Here is a 19,676-nt window from a genome sequence, read left to right on the forward strand (position 1 = left end):
GTGGAGACCGAGGCCCGTCCAGGGTCCGGGCGCTCTGCCCGGCGCCCTGCTGGACCATGGGCGGCATCCTCCAGGCCGGGCTGCTGTGGGGCCTGAGGGGCTTTGGCTGGGCAGCTGGAGGCCCCAGGCACCGGGGAGAAAGGCTCTGGGGGAGCACTGTGCAGGGTGAGAGAGCAGTGTGCAGTCGCCGAGCTGAGGCCGTCTTCTCCAGGACGTTCGAAGGGTTTAAACAGCGGGAGGTAAAGAAACGGGGAGAAGGGCTTTATAGTTTGGAAAAGTGAGATTTCCGGGCTGTGGTGTGGGTTGTTTGTTTGTTTGTTTTAATTTCAAAAGTAACGTAGTCCATGCAGAAAACTCGGGAAACAGAAAAGCGTGTGGACGCCAATAATCTCGAACACTCAGGCATGCGTGCGCGCACACTCTTACACCATCACCCATCCTCCCTTTCCAGAGACAAAGACTCTCATGTTTACCTGGCTCGTGTTTTTTTAAAACGATTCTTCCTTTCTTTTTATTTATTTTATTTTATTTATTTATTTTTAGAAAGGGAAGGGAGGGAGAAAGAGAGAGAGAGAAACATCAATGTGCGGTTGCTGGGGGCCGTGGCCTGCAACCCAGGCATGTGCCCTGACTGGGAATCAAACCTGCGATGCTTTGGTTCGCAGCCCGCGCTCAATCCACTGAGCTACGCCAGCCAGGGCTCTCGTCTCGTGTTTTATGTACATGCGTAGAGTGGTGTGCACATCCGTGCATGTATGCACACGGCTGCAGCTATACAGGCCATCTCGCACCGTGCGTACAGTACGGGTGGCAGAACGTGGCACCTGCTGCCTTGCGTGCACTGTGCTTCTCCGCTCAGCGACAGATTGTGGCCACGTTCCCGTGTCAAAAATATTCTCTTGTGCCCTGGCCGGGCAGCTCCGTTGGCTGCAGGGTCGTCCCCAAAGGTGGTGGGTTTGATCCCCGGTCGGGGCGCTTGCCTGGGTTGCAGGCTCGACCCCTGGTCAGGGTGCGTACGGGAGGCAGCCAATCAATGCTTCTCTCTCACATCGATGTTTTTTTCTCTCTCTCTCTCTCAAATCAATAAACATCCTTGAGTGAGAACTAATTTTTTAAAAAAATTCTCCTGTGACAGATTTCTTAACTGCATGTATTCTAATATCTGAATGGATCATCATTCATTCAGATAAACTCCCATCAATAACCATTTACACTGCTTCCTGCTTTCTCATTTTCCCCATTTTTATTATAAATGCCCACACGTTTATCACGAAACTTCGAGAATATGCAAAGGCGAGAGGAAAATAACCGCTCTTCCTGGATCCCGAACTCCGTAATTGTGAACATCTGTGGGTACTCCCTACGCGATGTGTCAACTATGCGGCCAATCTGACAGATAAGGATGTTTTTTACGCCGTTCTGATCCGCGATGCACAGTCCCGGGAGGGGCCCTCTAATCAGCTCATTTGTTAATACTCGCCGTTTGCTCACGGTGTTGAGTTCGTCTTCTGGGGTTTCGATAATCCTGCCGTATTTAGACAAGAGATGCTTCTCCCCCCTTGGCCGACTCCGTGCCAACCCGAACTTGGCCTGCTCATCCGGTGTCGATGCAGCCCACCCCGCGCTGAAGAACAGGGTTGGAATGTGCTGGCAGAAAGACAGTTTGCCTGGGAGGGCCACTCCAGAAACAGGCTCAGTGTGTTAAGGCACAGAGCCAGCCTCCATCGTCCTAAGAAAACAGACCGCCCAGCTGCCCAGAGACCATCCCTGCGGCATCGTTGGCAGTAACAGTGAGGCGTGGAGAAGGGCCCTTGTGCGTCAACCCAGGTGGGCGAAATACAAGACGGAGCGTGCGTTCCGCAAGGAGAATGCCGCGCATTCGGAAGATGGCCCAGGCCCCTCCCGCGAGGGGAGGGGGCCCCAATTGTACCGAAGAACGGCGCGTTACAAAACGGGCGCGCGGCGCGGCGCGTGGGTCTGGGCGCGGGCGCAGCCTGGGCGCGGGCGCACCTCCCAGTGTACTTAGCTAACTACCGGTAGCTGCCGTCTCTGAACCTGTGGGGTGTGGGGCTATTTTCCCTTTCTGCTTTATGTGTATTCTTCTCTGGATTACGTTTTTAAAATCTGTATCTTTGTGGGGGGTATAGGTTACTCCGGTAATGGGGGAGGGGTGGCAAAACAAAACAAAAGCCATTTTGATTTTTAAAAGAAGACACGCGTGGAGAGAAGGCACCCCTGCCCTCCTCCTGCATCCGGGAATGCAAACTCCGGGATGCCGCCTGCCCGGCCCCGGCCCCGCCCCCTGCGGCCCCGCCCCCTGCGGCCCCGCCCCACCAGTCCCCCACCCAACTTTGCCCCGCGGCTTCTGTGTTGCAGACTCGGACAGCCAGTGCAGCCCCACGAGGCAGAGCCTCAGCCTGTCGGAGGGCGAGGAGCAGGTGGACCGGCTGCAGCAGGTGGAGCTGGTGCGGACCACCCCCATGTCCCACTGGAAGGCGGGCACCGTGCAGGCCTGGCTGGAGGTGGTCATGGCCATGCCCATGTACGTCAAGGCCTGTGCGGAGAACGTGAAGAGTGGGAAGGTGAGGCCCCCGCCCCGGGACCCCGTGGGAACGCCCCCTTGGCCCTCCCATGAGCTTCACCAACCCTGAGCTGGTCTGCCCCCCACCCCCACCCCCACCCCCACCCCCACCCGCAGGGTTAGGAGGAGCTGTAACCCAGGAGCTGGCTGACAGCGGCTCAGGCGCCAGTGTTCCCAATAAGTCCTCACGCCTCCCTAACGAGGCGCAGAGCCCTTGTGAGCCTCCGCCTCCTCCCCTTTCACGTGGGACTGGCCTTCCTTGACCTGGCTGAGGGGGGGCAGCCCTCCAGGGGAGGGCTCTTTCCGTCTGGATGGACTTACCCCCACCTCCTGGAGCCCTGATCCAAGATGGGCAGCAGGGAAGCCCCAGGTGCTCTGCCCTGACCCCCCCAGAAGGTGGGCCGGGAGACGGGAGGGGGCGGGGTAGGCAGCTGCAGCCGGCAGACCCCTCTGGGGCTCAGCCCCCGCCAACAGTGGTCCTGGGCGGCCTTAGGCGCCCACCGCAGACCTCCCTCCGGGGGAGCACTCAGTCCCTACCCTTCCGATCCGGGGAGCAGATGCTGCTGAGTCTGAGCGACGAGGACCTGGAGCTGGGCCTGGGCGTGTGCAGCTCCCTGCACCGGCGCAAGCTGCGGCTGGCCATCGAGGACTACCGGGACGCCGAGGCGGGCCGCAGGTGAGCCAGCGCTCGCTTGGGGCTCCCCGGGAGAGGGACCAAAGTCCCCCCGCCCCCCGGGCCTCCAGTCACACAGGTGGGGTGAAGGGCGCTGTGGGCTGGGCCGGGTGGGGCTGAAACAGTCCCAAGCGCCACTGGCCAGGAGACGCAGGCACGACCCAGTTCCCCCACGGAAAGATGGAGAACAGGGAGAAAGTGAAGCCCACAGTGCCCTGCAATGCCCCCCCCACCCCACAGTGCAGGAGTTGGGGAGACCGCACGCACCCCCAGAACCCCTCTGTCTCCGAGGGTGGGCCAGCCCAAGTGGATCTGGGAATCTGGCCACAGCACCTGCTCTGCCTGCTTCCGGCTCAGTCCCCAGCACCGAGGGTTCCAGGGGGAGGAAGGAGGCATAAGCAGGGAGGGGGCTCAGCAGGGCTGAGCGGGAGGGGGCCCCCTTCGGGAAGCACACCGGAACAGCCAGAGGTCTCTCCCATCACCCCCCACCCCGTCTATCCCCTGACCTACGCAAGCAGGACTGGTTGGGGGAGCTCTTTCACCAGGCAGCCCCAGGGAAAGAGGAGGGACCCCTTTGCCCCCCCCACACACACACACACTCACTCGAGTGTGTGCAGAGGGGGAGAAGGAACAAGCGGGTGGATCTGACACTTGTATTGTGCATAATTATCTCCTTCACTGGTTTCACCATCTTTTTTGTGCAGTTAATTAATCAAACCTGGTGGTGTGTGCTATTATTTGCAGAGGCAGCTTTGTGGATTAAAAAAAAAAAAAAAAAACAAGGGGCTGGGGCTGGGCAATCGGGCTGGTTTGGAAGCAGGGAAACCAAACCCATGTGCCCGGGAGAGGGCCCCAGACGTCATTCTGAGGTGGCAGGAAATGAGGACATCCGATCGGAAACTCAGGCAGCAACAGAAGGCAAGCAGAACCAGAAGGTGCGGGCCCTGTTCCAGAGTCAGGCCCCTGCCCGTCCTGGGTGACAGCTCCAGGGCTGGAGGTGAGGGACGAAGGAGCTGCGGCCTGCTGAGATTTCCCTCCTGAGGGTCCCACAGCGTGTCCCAGCACCCACTCCTGACCAGGGCCTTCCTCAGGGTCCCCAGAAGTGCTCACCATCCTCTGTCCCCCAAGCGGCCCCCCTCTCCCGCGCCCTGGTCCCTCTCAGTCAACGCTGCCCGTGCTCACTGAACAGGATGGGGGTGCCCGCTCCACCCCTCAAAGGGGTGCGACCTCAGCCCCAGCTCCCCTGAAACACGGCTGGCCCCGAGCACCTCCAGGAACCAAGGTTCTATGGGGCAGACTCATCAGCAGCCACATGCAAATGGATTTTGAAAAATTCTGAGAGCTGCAAGCAGGCTTGTTTCCAAGGATCAGGGTCCAGCGCTGGACACTGCAGGGCGTCCTGGAGGTGGAGGGGCTCCAACCAAGGGTCCCCTTCACTCCCTGCGGACACCTGGCCCGTCTCTAACTTGCCGTGTGGCCCTGCTCTCTCTCTCTGGGACTCCTCCTCCCCCTGTGAAGTGAAGGGGGTGAATCAGAACAGTGGCTCTTTAACTGTGGGGCGTCACGGCCCCTTTGAAAATCTAATAAAAACGTTTGACACTTTTGCCAGAAGAAACATACAAAACCTCACAAATTTGCACCCTGGCATCCTCTGCAGGGTAAGAACCCCAGGCCACACACGGAACACGTGCTGTGTGCCTTGGGGCTGGACATTGCCCTCTCTGGGCCCGTTCCCCTCATTTCTAAAATACAACGCAATTCACCAGCACGTGCCAAAGCATCCCCCGTCACTTCACGGGTACGATTTTACGTCACCCGTCACAACACCAGTGCAGGAGGGACCTTCTTACCCCATTTTAACGATGGAGAAAGGGGGCCCCAGAGAAGTCCTGGGCATGAGGTCACGCTACAAAGTATCTACTTTGAAGCCAATCCCCTGTCCCATCCCCCATGTCCCCTTTGTGTTGAAACAAGAGCAACAGCCCCTTCTACTCTTATTTATGGAGCAGTCAGTGTGCCCCGGGGCCTGAGCTGAGGGCCTTCCCTTCCCGTTTCCCTTAGTCCTCGCAGTGCCAGGAGGCTAAGACAATCAACCCCGCTTTGCAGATGAGGAAACCGAGGCACAGAGGAGCAAGGCCTTGGAGCCAGCGCAGCCTCGTGCTTTCTGTGTTGAATGGTGACCCGGATGATATCTAAGTCTGTGCCCAAACTCGGATCTCAGGGTCTCATGCAGCCCCAGTTGGGGGAGGGGCCAGAGTCCAGTTTCATAACATGTTTTGAATGACTCGTAAGGTCTCACACCGTTTTATCCAGCTTGGGCGCCCCCTGCAGCTCAGACCTGCGGCTGAGGAAGGGCTGCCGAGGGGGGCGCCATGGGGACGACTGTGATGACAGGAGAATGTCGTGAAGGGCGGGCGTGCGGCCGTTGTTGGCATGCAGAGGGGTGCTGCTGGTTGTAAGTAGGTCTCTCCCGAGTCGGTGAGGGGCCCCCCCACCCCTCCCCACAGCCTGCTGCACCACCAATGTGCTGAGCAAACCCCTCCTTTGTCCGGGAGAAGAGGCAGCTCGGGTCTCCAGCAGCCACCTCGCAGGTGCCGTGGCATCTGATGCACGGGGCCCCGGGCTCCGACTCCTGCCTGGGGCTGAGAGGGGTCCCTCTGAAGTGACTGGGCTGGAGCCAGCACTGAAGGGGCTGGGAGGGGTCTGCCTGCATCCCCCCGGAGCCCACACCCCACTCTGTCTTCGAGGCGTGGGGCGCTGTCGAGCATTAACTGAGCAGGGTGGGGCCCAGGTAGGGCCCCTGGGCGTTTGTAGATGTGCCACGCGCTGGTCCCACCCCCCAGATGAGCAGCAAGGAGCCAGGGAGGCCAGGATGGGGGCGGGACGCCCCAGAGGCTCTGGGCCCAGACAGGGCCCTGACCCAGCAGCAGCCCGGGGGCGTGAGGGCTCCGGAGAGTGTGGTGTCTCCGCACAGTCCTGCAGGCTTCGGCAGATGAAGAGGGTGCACAGGGACTGGAGAGCGGGACTGGATGGGGAGACAAGGAGGCCCTGGCCCGTGGCGGCAGGCGCAGTGGTTCTAGGTGACGGAGGGGTGGAAGGAGGGGCGAGAAGCCAGCATCCCACCCCTCCTCCTGCAGTCATTCCTTCCGTGAAGGGTCTGCCCTGGACGGGCACCGGGCCGGCTGTCTTGCAGAGAACAACCCCTGCACTCGGATCGATTAATTTTCAAGTTCCATGTGTGACTCTTACTTAGCAGGAAACGCTCAGAGGCGGAGGGCTCAGGCTGGGGGGCAACCTCAGACTGCACGGGCTCTGCAGGGTGGGGGTGGGGCCTGCAGGGGCGCTGCGGAGCGAGCCTGGGGGGAGGGCTGGAAGGAAAGGGAGCAGGGGAGGCAGTGGGGGCGGGAGGGGGCCCCCCGCCGGAGGGGAGAGCAGACCTCGTCAGGCCCCTCCAAGGACTCCCGAGTTCCCTCCCCCAGAGCAAAGTCACGGTCGAGTTCTCCTGTTTGATTTTGCAGTCCCGCCTCGGTCCTCGAACCTCTCCCACCTCGAACACTTCGGTTCTCCACCCAGTGGTTCACAGGGGGAAAAAGACTCGGTTTTCGCGCAAAACTTCCGTTCTCGGGGACCCGACAACCCTGTGGTGCTGACTGACACCTGGGGGAAAGCGATTCGGTGTTCAAACAAATCGCTTCTCAAACGGCCCTCTGGGGCACATGACGTTTGAAAACCAAGGTTCCACTGTATTTAAATCTACCCTTCGTCCTTTTTCCCTCTTCTACTGGCTTATTTTTCACTAGTTCAGTGTTCCCACCCCTGGCGTAGGAACGACCTCTTTGTTTCGCGTTTCGCTGTCGCGCTGCGGGCTACAACACGCCCACTTCGCGCACCAGCGCCTTCCTCGAGTGGCACGAGACAGCTCGCTCTACAGCCTTCATTGATTCCTTCTCCTGCCTCTGTGCTATTGTCCTCATGCTTGTGAATAATGTGCTCCATTATACCTCGTCCTCGAGGTTAATTCATGTTGCAGCATATTGCAGAGTGTCCTTTTTTCTTAAAAGACTGAACAATATTCCCCTGTATGCCTTCACCACCTGCGGCTCATCCCCCTTCGTCTGCTGAGGGACTCTGGGGCGGCCGCCCCCTTGTGGCTGCTGTGAGTAGTGCAGCTGGGAACACGGATGGGCAAGCGCCTCCTTAAGACCCTTCTACTCAGGATTCGTTCGGGTGCACACCCAGAAGTGGGACGCTCGGTTAGGTGGGAACACTATGTTTACGTTTGGAGGGACCACCACACTGTTTTCCACGGCAGCTGCACCATTTTACGTCCCCGCCAGCAGCGCCCGAGGGCTCTGATTCCCCCACATCCCCACACTGCCATTGGGGGCGGGGTTTGGATAACAGCCATCCAAATGGGTGTGAGGTGGCACTTTGCTGCGGTTTTGATTTGGCGTTTCCCTGTGGATTAGTGGCCTTGAGCATCTGTCATGGGCGTCTTGAGTCCCCTTGGATCTCCTGTACAGAAATGCCCGTTAAAGCCGCGTGCCCACTTCTGAATCGGGTTACCTCTCTGTGGCTCCGTTTCAGGAGCTCTCCTTTTGATTCTTTCGTGCAGTCCAAACTGCCACCGGTGGATTGACTTCTTTCCTCTGAAAGAAATCCCTTTCACTTTTCTTGGAGTCCATTCGTCTGAGGATGACTTCTCTCAGTTTTGCTGGTTAAAAAAACAAGTCTTTGTTTCCACCCTCATTTTTGTAAGACTCACTGTTTTAAAGAAACGTTAGATCCAGAGCAACATGGGGCACAGGTGCAGAGGTCTCCCATGCGCCCCTGCTCCTCCACACGGGCAGCTGTCCCGTCCCCCGCTAGGTGGGACATTCGGTACAACTGAGCCTGTATGGACATGTCAGCACCACCCCAGTCCACAGTGGACATGAGGGCACATGTCCACTGTGCCCTCCTCCTGCTGGTGCACATGCTGCATGGTCGGACACACCTATAACAATGTGCATCCACCATTGCGGCATCACACGGAGCAGCTTCAGCACCTTAAAACTCCTCCTTGCTCCCTCCACCTGTCCATCCCTCCCTCTCCCCTAACTCCTGGCAACCACTCATTGTTTACCGTCTCCATAGTTTCACTTTTTCCAGAGCGTCATGTACTTGGAACTGTACAGTATGTAGTTTTTTTTCAGATTGGCTTCTGTCACTCAGTGATATGCATTTAAGGTTCCTCCACAGGGGCATTTTGAGCAGAGAAGTGGTGTGCTCTCACTGATGTCTTTACACGCCCGTCTGGCAACCACAGGGAGCGTGCATCAGAAGGGGGAGGGGAGGTGGGCACAGTCAGGAGGCAGGTGCAGAAATCCATGCCAGAGGCGGCTGGGGCTTGAACCCATAAAAGGAGAGAAAGGGACAGACACACTGACCTGACAGAAGGACAGGGTGGGAGAGGGAAGAGGCAGGGCAAGTGAGCACAGGGAGCTGGATGACTGTGGGGGGTGGGGAAGAGCTGGGCAAGGGGACAGGGCATTTCAATTGGAGCCCATCAGATGTGGCTGCGACTGCCAGGAGAGGTCAAGAGGGCGATTAGTTAGAACCTGGGGCTCAGACGAGAGGAGGGATGTGGATTTAGGACTTCCCGTTTGCAGACGGAGTCCAGAGCTCGGGGAATGGGTGTCCCCCAGAGATGGAGAGTATGAGGGGGAGAAAGGAGGGGAGGGGCCACGAGGGAGCGGTGCTCACGACAGGGCGGCATCCACCCAGGCCGGCGCTCAGTAGCTGCTCAGTGCGTATTCTTGGAGCAAACGAAGGACAGGGAAGAGCCAGTGAGGACCAACAGCAGGAGGGGGGTGTGATCTGCTAGCTGTTTCCGGGGGAAGGGACTGGAGAGGGCACAGGTTGGCGGGCCAAGCCCAGGGGAGAGAAGGGGGTGCCTGGAGGGAGCAGTGGAGAGTAGGAAGGAGGAAACTGAGTCAGGTGGAGTTGAAAAACCCAACCCAGGTCTCCAGCCTGGGTGGGTGGGAGGGCAGCCCCCAGAGAAGGGTAAATGGGGACGAGCCTCTCACCCTTCTCCCAGCGTGCACCGGCCCTGACCCCGACTAGGAAGGAGTGGGGGGGTGTTGCTTCTACCTAGGGGGAAGGGAAGGAGAGTGGCACCACTCTGTGAATCAGTCGTTTTCCTTTGTTGCTTTCACACTGTGATTGGTTCATGGTCCCCTGCGGCTCCCACTTACACAAGGACCCTGCTCCCCTACCTCGAAGCCCCTCCCGTCATTTCTCCAAGTCCTCACGGTGGGGGTGGGAGATACTGTCCTTATTCCTTCTGCGAGGCTGTCACCGTGTGGCGAGCACGGGAATGGCAGCCAACTGGACTACCCCCGCCAGGTGCATCCACTCTTGTGTGCGTGGGAGAAGTACTTGTGGTGCACCTACTGTGTGCGTAGCAATGGGGTAAGTTCTGTGTGGGATACAAAGAGATCTGAGGTGTGGCGGGGAGGAGAGGGGACTTAGAACACACAAAAGGTAGACTTTGATTCTGATCCCAGGGCGTGCCGCTGCGTGGCTCTGGACACACACCTGCACGGGCCAGGCCGAGGGTCTGTGGGCCTTGGGGTGCTGCAGAGCCCCCGGGCTGCTTCCTGCTGCTTAGGCCCCCGTTGCTCTGCTGCTGTCCCTTGTCACCGTCAGTGTGTCCGAGTGGGGCCTTTTCTCTTTTCCTGTCCCCTCTGTTTCTCTGGATCCTGTTGTTCTTTGGGGCTCTGCCTGCCTCTCTCTCTCTCTCTCTCTGCCTCTGTCTTTCTCCTTTCTCTCTCTCTCCTCTCTCTTCCCCCACCCCCCGCTCTCTCCCTCTTTCCACGCCATCTCTTTCTTCCCATCTCTCCATTCCACACCCGTTCCTGCCTACCTCCCTGATTTTCTTGGTTCCCTGCCTCCCCCCTACCATTGCTCCCCCCTTCTCTCCTCACCTCTGCTTATCTCTGCACCATTTCCGCCTGTCCCCCTATTTCGTCTACCTCCCCCCACCCACCCCTCTCCCTGGCCGTGTCTCTCTTCACCAGCCTGTCCAAAGCCGCCGACCTGGACCATCACTGGGTGGCCAAGGCCTGGCTGAACGACATCGGCCTGTCCCAGTACTCCCAGGCCTTCCAGAACCACCTGGTGGATGGGCGGATGCTGAACTCCCTGATGAAGCGGGACCTGGAGAAGCACCTGAACGTGTCCAAGAAGTTCCACCAGGTCAGCATCCTGCTGGGCATCGAGCTGCTGTACCAAGTGAACTTCAGCAGAGAGGTGAGACCCAGGCTGTGGGGTGCAGGCACCTTCCACAGCCTCGCCTGCCCCTCCGGCATTCACTGTTTGTCCACCCAGCTGTCTTCCCGTCCACCCATCTGTCCATCCAGGCACTCATGCAGCCGTGCACCCACCAACCCATCCATCCACGCATGCATGAATCCATCCATCCATCTGTCCACCATCCAGGCTTGCACCCATTTCTCGCTTTCTCCATCTCTCCTTCCAACGACTGCTTACACACAGGGCAGGCCCGTGCTCAATCCAAGGGACACGGAGCCTCGTTTTTCAGGGTCCCACTGCTTACCCCCACACAGGCCGGCCGAGGTCCCTGTGAGCACAGTGGACCCTCACACCCCATGTGACCTCAGCGTGCCCCCATGTCCCCTAGACTAACCCATGGTCTCCATCCCCGCCAGGCCCTCCAGGAGCGCCGGGCCCGCTGTGAGACACAGAACACAGACCCCGTGGTGTGGACCAACCAGCGGGTGCTCAAGTGGGTGCGAGATATTGACCTGAAGGTGAGGGGTGCTGGCAGGGGTGGGGGTGACTCTCAGGCAGGTGCCGGTCCCATGCACGTCTGCGTGGGAATCAGTATCCACTCTTGTGTGAGCGGGGGCATCGTTACCCAGGCTGGCAATGATACCCTGCCCCCCCGTCACTCATGAGGAGGGAGCCACTCAGCCCTCCCCCCCAACAGGCCCCCCGGCACTGATGGTTTCCTCACAGTGGGGGTGGGGGTGCTGAGCCGTCCTCCCTTTCCCCAGGGAGAATGAATCGGGCCCATCTTCCCACTCAAGTATTTATGGGCTGCCCGCCCAGGTCTGGCATGGGTCAGGGACAAAATAGTCTTGGTCACCACCCCAAGTCCCTCAAAGAGTGAGGCTAGGGTTCCCCCTCATTATTACATAACTGGTCCCCAAGGGGTCAAGCCCTTGCTGTTGGGGACATAGCCCCACCTACAGCTGGAGCCCCCTCAGGCCAGCAGGCTGGCCCCGCAGGTCAGCAGGGCGGCCCCTCGGGCTCACCAACCTCGCCCTTGCCCTCAGGAGTACGCAGACAACCTGACCAACAGCGGGGTCCACGGCGCCGTGCTGGTGCTGGAGCCCACGTTCAACGCCGAGGCCATGGCCACCGCCCTGGGCATCCCCAGCGGGAAGCACATCCTCCGCAGACACCTGGCGGAGGAGATGAGCGCCGTCTTCCCCCCGGCCAGGTGCGTGCGTGCGTGCGGGCTGCCGGCTGCAGCGCCGGGGCTCCGAGCGGGGCGGCCCTGACTCCCCCTCCTGGCCCCTCGCTCACCGGGCCCCACGTGTCCCTCGCCACACGGCGGTCGGTCTCCGCTTACCAATCAGGAAACTGAGGCTCAGAGAAGCGAAGTGCTTAAGCCCAAATGTCGTAGACCAGAAAGAGGGAGAGAGACAGTCAGGTCTGGAGTCAAGTTGTAAGCAAAGGCTGCACAAGGGTGGCTTTGAGCTGGGGACAGCTGGCACCAGCCTCAGCGGCGAGCGCCAGTTGTCAAGGTGGCCACTCCAGGCAGGGGTCACTGTGGGGACGAAGGTCTGAGAAAGGGACGGGCACGTGAGTGGTGTCCTCTGGTCCAGGTGAGCAGACTGTGTCAGCCCCCCCCCCACTGTCTCCTCATCTGAAAAGCGACCAGAGGATACACCCCTGGACGGATAAACGAGGGTCCTCCCAGGGGGCTGCCCCCTTCAGACGACTGTAGCTGCTAGGGTCAGGTGACCGTTCACTGAGCACTTGCTGTGTGCTCCAGCAGAGACTGGGGCCAATCTGGGACACTGTCCTAGACCGATGCCGGGCTGGGGGGACCCTGACATGCTTACCTCATGCACTATCACCCACAGTGCTGTCCCGTCCCTCCATTCACTCAATCCTCCTCCCGTGAGAGAAGCCAAGTGAGAAGGGGCCACGCCCACTTTGTGGATAAGAAAACTGAGGCTGCAGAGGTGCTAGGACTTGCTGAAGCCAGGACAGGTGTCACTGGCGAGGTGGCACCTCCCACCACGCGGAAGCTCCGAGGGGGGGTGTCACGTACCTGGCTCCGCTCCCCAGTAGATGTGCTCCCCAGGGCCCTGTAGCAAATATTCACGGAGGCCAGTGGCATGCAGCGCCTCTGACACACAGATGCCCCACAGTAACGGACAGGTCACATCCCCGGACCACGCGGGAAGACTGAAATCTGTCGGGGAAGCAAAGCATTTCCTCTTCAGCTAGTTGGGGGGGGGGGCTCCCCCCGGGGGCTCCCCAGGGCTCCCCTTGCGCATTTGCACATAAGGGTCCTCCTTAGCATTTCAGGGGAGACCAGCGATTCCCCTGGGAGCTCTGAGACTTGACTCCCAGGTGCACAGAACCGGAGGCCTGGCCCGCCCTTTCCACCTCCTTGGCAGCCAGGCTTCCCCAGGCTGGGTCCCAGGAGCCCAAGCGACAGGCAAGGGGGACATTCTTGGGCCACTGGGCAGGTCACCCGAGCAGGGATGGAAGGGGCCCGTTGAGATTTCCAGGCGCCCACAAGAAAGTGGTGTTTTATAAGTCCCTGGCCACCGCACCCCAAATGCTCACTGAGCCCAGAGACTGGGGCGGGGCGGGTTCGGGGCCTGGAGGCGTGGTCTGTGTGACCGAGGGGCGGGGCCTGGGGTTGGAGGGTGCGGGGATGCTGGCTCCTCCATCACCACCTGCGTGACTTTATTGTAGCAGGAATATTACCTTGGGCTCCCCAACCTGAAATGGGAGTAACCACTGCTCCCTGTCTGGGTTTCCGAGGGGGCTGAAGGAGCCCCCATGGGTGCGGGGCCCAGGGGCAGCGGCAGGCCTGACTCACAGTGAATACGCTTTCCTTCCGTCCTGGGCCCGTAGCAAATCCTCATTTGATTGGGTGAGACTCAGCCCGCCCCTGGGCGAAAGACCTTCCTTCCGGCACCACGAAGCCTCCCAGGGTCCCAAAGGACTCGGGAAACCCCACTGCGATGCCGTTCTCCAGAACCTTCCCTCGTCAGAACTGACCCTTCCACCGACCCATTCCCTCGAGGTCTGACGAAGTGACTAGACATTTTCAATAAGCTATGCCAAGCCTCCAAAACCCTTCGTCCCGTGCTCGGTTTATTCTCTGAAGCATTTGTACGTTCACACCTTTTCGTCCAAAGGAGCAAGAAGGTGGGGTTTCAGCTGCTGCGGGAAACGCAAGGGGAGTGACTGGGGCACGATGGTGGCAGGGCCATCCCCATCCCCCGTCCACACCCCGGAGGCAGCCACCTTCTGGTCCGGGTATAAAGCTTGTTAAGACCGGAGGCGCGTGCAGGGCTCCGCTGTACAGATGAGGAAACAGGCCCAGCAAGGTCGCCAGCTGGCACAGGGCACAGCTAGGGGACTCAGACCAGGTGTTGGTCTCAGTGAGATGTAATCACGGCAGTCATTCGTGGTGTTCCAGCCCCTTCTCAGCCCTTTGCGTGTATCATCTCGTTTAATCCCCGCAGCGACCTCGCAGGAGAAGTGCTATTATCACCCTCTTACCGAGCACACAGCCCCAGGGGCACCCCCACCCCGGGGCTGGGCAGGGCACCGACATACGAGTGCGCATGTCCCTGCGAGGCAGTGGCTGAGGGGTGGGGGCGGCCCCCCACTCACTGGAAATGGGTCTTCCCCCAGCTCCACGGGCATCCGGGAGGCGGAGCGCTTCGGCACGCCCCCCGGGAGGGCCTCCAGCGTCACCCGGGCAGGGAGGGAGGAGAACAGCAGCGGCCTCAAGCACAAGGCTGGCCGGGTAAGTCGCCCCCGTGCCTTCCCCTGAGAGTCCTGCAGCCCAGGGAGGGTTTTTTGTCATCTGGGTCCGCTTCACCCTTCCCCAGCTCCTGTGTTGGCCTGTGGAGGGGGCCACTGGGTCAGGACACAGGTGCAGTTTGGAGAAGTCGCCCTTCAAGGGACTCATGCGACACGGAAGCCCCGCAAGGCTCAGAGTGGAGGCTCAAGGGGCAGCTCTCCCCTGCCCACAGCTGCGCCGCCTGGGCGGGGTCTCATCAGGCAGATCCTGGGGCCCACCCGGACTCCGGATGCAAAGGGCCGCTGGTGCGGGGGGAACCCTGCATGCAAGCCGCCCGGCGGGCTCCCATGCACCCCAGGCTCTGAGAACCATGGACTTAAATTGAACTGCGGTGACCTGACCAATAGCAGCAGAGGGGGCGCTGGTGGGAGGAAACGTGCGCAGTTCCGGGCGGTCACGTGGACGCAGGCCGACTCAGGGCCCGGAATGGAAGAGCGTAGACCCAGGTGGCGGGAGTGGATAACCCCAAAATCCTCCCATTGCTTCTGTGGATGTTTGGGGGTCCCTGACACGTCCCAGGCACCACGCTAAGCACGGGGGATAAGCATGAATAAGTTACCACCTTCCCCTTAAGGCGCTGTCTGCCCAGAATGAGCATCGTCACTGAGGGCGACACCCTCAAAAGGGTGAAAAATTGGTCTACAGGAGGCAGAAATTTTTAAAAAAGTACTCTTTTTACATAACTAGCAGATACACCAACAGCCCATAGGCTGAAGCTTGGTATATCTGTGGCATAAGTTCACGGCAGGAGTGTGAGGAGGGGAAAAGTATCTAAGATGCTCATTTTGGGGGGGGGGATAATGAAAAAGATAGGAATTATTATTCCTATTTTGTAGCTGAGAAAATTGAGGTTCAGAGACAGCAAGTGACTTGTCCAGGGTCACACAGCAGGGACGCGGCAAAGCAGGGATCCGAGCCCTGGCGTGGGGGCCTCTGAAACCCACACCCCCACACACACACACCTGCCACACCAGACCATGCTAGTGCCCCCCCCCCCCGCCACGGTGCTCCAGCTCCGCTCCGTCGCTGTGTCCTCGACCGCTCTCCCACCGCAGAGGGAGGCGGGAGACTGCGGACAGTCAGACAGACTGCATCTGTCCTCACCCTTGGTGGCCGGCGGGCCCCTTCCAGCTGGGGACACAGAGCTCTCTCTGATGTTAATTCACAGTGGAGTCTTACTACGAACAGGAAAAGCACAGAGAGGTTAGATGAGTTATTCAAGGTCACACAGCAGTTAGGATGGGAGGCCCGCCCCCCCCCCAGCATTTCCCAGACCTGAAAAGTCCATTCTTCTCCCCAACTCCCCCCCCCCGCCCATCCTTTGGTCTCATTCCTCTCTCCCCAGCTGCCCCTGGGGAAGATAGGCCGGGGCTTCAGCAGCAAGGAGCCCGACTTCCACGAGGACTACGGCTCTCTCCAAAACGAGGACTGCGGCGATGATGACCTGCAGGGCAGGCCCGAGCAGGGCCGCCTGGAAGGCTACAATGGCCTAGAGGTCACCAACGTGTAAGGGCCAATGCCCCGCCAGACCCAGCACAGGGTCTCGCCTGGAGGAAGAGTAGCCGCCTAGCCACTGTACATAGCGACCTCGGGCTGAGCACGCTGCTCTGGCCCTGGAAGAACCCCAGCACGCCGCTGCAACTGCAGACCGGGGCACAAGGGGCGAGGAGACCCCCCGCCGTGGACCTCCTGCTCCACAGGAGGGTGCTGGCCACGAGGACTGTCACCGTGCCCAGCCCCTCAGAGTGACTGACCGGCAGCTGTTGTCCTGGAGCCCTGAACTGAGCTGCCACGGTGGGAGGAGGTCCCCAGGCACCCTCCTAGGGGGCGCAGGTGGGACTCCAGCTGGGCATGCAGCGCCCGGGAGTGACCGTGGTCAGAGCAGGCAAAGCCCGAGGTTGGCCAGTCCACACGGGACCCAGGCAGGGAGGTGACAGGAAGTGCTGCCTCCAGCTGAGACGTCACATGGAGGGCCGTCCCCTCGCCAGCATCCTCGTCCCTGGGACTGAGAACCTGGGTTCTTCTTCAGGTCCCCAAATCCCTCTTGGGAGAAAGCAAAACAGGGAAGTCATTTTCTGTCCCCTAAAAACCCCGGGTCACGTGGGGTGGACACGTCGAAGAGCTGTTTCCCCATCCTCCCTGGGGCAGCTCCACAGGGTCGGGGTGGGAGCATGATCCATGCAGGGCGGGGCTTAGCGGTGACACTCCCAGGAGATGCAGACAGCCGGTCATCAGGGTGAAAGACGTGACGACAGCAGGATCAGGGACAACTGAGTCGGGGGGTCTGTGACAGCTGCGCCAAACGTGGCGATCGATCTGGGGTGGGCGGCAGGGAAACGCTCACAGTTCACCCGGCAAACCTTTGCCGGGAGGACTGTCACCTGAAACAGAGGTGTGCTCGCCCAGGGTCCTCACTGAGATGAGCCCCGCAGGGCACAGTCGTAACAGTGGTGGGATGAACCCGCAGCCCTTGGCTCATCTCAGCCGGCCGCTAGGGGGCGTCTCCCCGGTGAACTCACCTCTCCGTGCCTCAACCTCTTCGTCTGCTCTACTCCCGGTTCCCTCCCAGGGATGCTGGGAGGACTAACCCTTGCTAATGTCTGTAACACACTCCGTAACCTCTCAGGACACGGGTGGGAAGCTGGCGGTGGGCGGCTGTCTCATTTCTCATTCACAACGACGCATAGCTGACACGGAGCTGCTTCTCTGCACCTCTGTGATGTCGGAAGCCGTGTGCCGGAGGAGCACAAGGAATGTTCCATGTTTCCATTCTCCAGAGCCCCCCACAGGGCTCGACCACACACAGAGGGGGAAATCCCCCGAGCACAACCCCTGGAAACTGGTTCAGTTCAAGTGCTTGGCCTTGATTGAGTTCCTGGACCTCAGCGACGATGCGGGAAGGTCGTGTGCATGGGGGTTCCGCTTCCCCTTCAGCTGTCAAAGCGAATCCTTCACTGGAGCCGCGACGCTGCGCTTCTACTGAAGCCGCCGGCAGGGGGAGTCGGGAGCGGTTTGAATCTCCAACACCCGCAGCCGGCGGGCAGCAGCCTCCGACAGTTCCCCAGCCCCGCGCCTGCCTCCCGAGGAGCACGCCTCCCCAGCCACCGCGTTCTCTCCCACCGTCACATAAGCAAGAAATTGGTTTCTTCCCCCGGAACCAATTGCCCGGTGGGCAGGCAGGTAGATGCCCCTCTTGTCTGAATGTCTGGCCTCCTAGGGACACATTTCTGATTCTAGGGACTGAGGGATGACGCTCTGGCACCTGCTTTGGCTTTGCAGAGGCCCCGAACCCCAGGATCTGGATGGCATTCAGCCAGGCACGGGACTGAAGCCGCAGAGCCCACAGCCAGGGTTGGAGGGCAACCCCCCCAACCCCAAGGCTAAGCGGGTGCCCCAGGTCCTTCCTGAGCCAGCACCCAGGCTGGGTGACCCAGCCCCCCCAGGGCCTGCCTCTTGGGGGCAGCAAACCAGGAGGGCAATCACTCCTGCAGGCGGTGGCTGAACTAACATTCACCCAACTTGTCAGAAATAAAGTTTTCATTGTCCCCTGACTCCATCCCTTTGGGGACAAGACGAGCAAGCAGACAACTGGGGGTCACTGGCAGGGACGGCATTAGGCTGGACGGCCTGGGGCAACACGGGCAACCCGAAAGGCACCTTTTGGTCTGAATGATGCGCTGACCACACCGTCCCTCCTACGGCGCTCGAGGCTCCTATCCTGGGCAGCCAGGCGAGCGTTGGGAGCTGGCTTTTCAACAGGAGAACAAGCTGGCTGGTGACTAAACAACTTCCACGGAGAGTCACATCAGGGGGGCTTTGACTGCTGGAAAAACCCCCAACTCCGCTTGGAGGGCGGGCAGAGGAGCAGGGGGGGCACAAAGCTCTGGAAGCTCATTGGCAAAGGCTGGCGGGGTGGCCACCTGCAGCACGCTGGCCTGCCACATCCTGTCCCAACAGCCTGAGTCCTGGTCTCGGTCCTTACTGGCTGGACCCGGGAATGATACAGAGTGCTTCCCTGAAGGTGCTGTCACCCAGGCCTGCGGGTGCTGCCCCTTGAGAAGGGGAGCTGGGGACCAGAGGCCGAGGAGAACCGGGGTAGGCAGAGCCATAGGAAGGCACCTGCTTGGCAGACTCAGCTCTCTGACCCCACAGAGGCCTCTGAGGGCCCCCTTTGTGCTCCGCTGAGCAGAGCCCTCCCCCAGGAATCTCAGCACGGCAGCCAGCCCACCCAGGCTGCAGGAGGGGGCGAGAGGCCAAAGGCAACCTGACCAGACGCAGTGGAGGGGGAGGGGCCTCGGAATAGTGACCCCGAACCTTGAGGTCACTAAACAGGGCTGGGTCTGGCAGCATGGGATGATCTGGGCCAGATAGGACTTGAGGCTCCCCACAGGGACACCCAGCCCCTCGGCTTCTCCAAGGCCAGGCCTCCCCTGCCCATCAACACCTGTGTGTTCGGGGCACTATGACCTCTGCACCCCCTTCCGAGGCTCCAACAGGCTCCGGGCAGTTTAGGGGCAGGAAAAAACCCCTGTTCGAAAAACACCCTGTGGGAAGCAGCACCCTCTGAATCTAACAGTACTGCCGATGGTTGGGTGGTGGGGAGAATTTCCCAGGCCCTCCCACACGAGGGGGTTGGGGGCTGCCAAGGAGGCGAGTGGCCCACGAACACAGCTGCTGTTCCTGGCTGCTGGTGGCCCGTCGTGGCCCCAAATGTCTTCCCAAGAGTGAACTTTAACACTGTAACAATAAAGACTACTGCACAGCGCTTACTGACCACGAAGTGGCCTTTCTCTGTGTGTGTTCTCATTTCATTTTCCCCACAGCCTCTTGGAGGAGGTCATGAACCCATCGCCCAGATGAAGAAACTGAGGTTGGAAAGGCTGAGGGGCCTGCCCAGCTCTATGAAGCTAAGAAATCACTGGGAAGAAACACACACACAGTCACATGCCCCCAAATTTCAGGCTGGTCCCTCCCCAGCCCCTGCACCCCCCACTGCAAAACTGGTAATCCCACCCTCCCCTACCTTCCAGCCTAGGACTTACCTTACCTCGAGGAACTGCTCAAAAATGGAGCCCAGGTCTGCTTTCTCCTGCTGGGAAACTTTCCCAACTGAAAAAAAAAAAGATTCTAGGACAGAGCAAGTAGGATATCTGTATTAGCCAGTGACAGAAACCCAACTCAAAAGCTGGTTTAAAAATAAAAGGGTTACCGGCTTACATAAAGAACAGCCCAGGACCAGGGCTGGGTTGGACAAGGTTGCATTCAGGGTGAAGTGCTGTTTTCAGGATCTTCAT

The 19,676-nt window shown here is 59.9% G+C and overlaps 1 protein-coding gene across 3 annotated transcripts in view; it reads left to right on the forward strand.

Moving 5' to 3' along the window:
* Positions 1-18,935, forward strand: part of KAZN (kazrin, periplakin interacting protein) — a 387,429-nt gene extending 368,494 nt beyond the window's left edge. For all 3 annotated transcript variants that reach the window (XM_028513058.2, XM_036025338.1, XM_036025337.1), the window contains exons 9-15: positions 2,377-2,582; positions 3,139-3,257; positions 10,316-10,547; positions 10,967-11,068; positions 11,597-11,763; positions 14,211-14,325; positions 15,728-18,935. In XM_028513058.2, the coding sequence (XP_028368859.1) occupies positions 2,377-2,582; positions 3,139-3,257; positions 10,316-10,547; positions 10,967-11,068; positions 11,597-11,763; positions 14,211-14,325; positions 15,728-15,892 (1,106 nt within the window). In that variant the 3' untranslated portion in view covers positions 15,893-18,935. The remainder of the gene's footprint in view (positions 1-2,376; positions 2,583-3,138; positions 3,258-10,315; positions 10,548-10,966; positions 11,069-11,596; positions 11,764-14,210; positions 14,326-15,727) is intronic.
* Positions 18,936-19,676: the final 741 nt, after the last annotated feature.

The sequence above is a fragment of the Phyllostomus discolor genome, chromosome 5 (genome assembly GCF_004126475.2).
Source record: "Phyllostomus discolor isolate MPI-MPIP mPhyDis1 chromosome 5, mPhyDis1.pri.v3, whole genome shotgun sequence".
Classification (NCBI taxonomy): Eukaryota; Metazoa; Chordata; class Mammalia; order Chiroptera; family Phyllostomidae; genus Phyllostomus; species Phyllostomus discolor.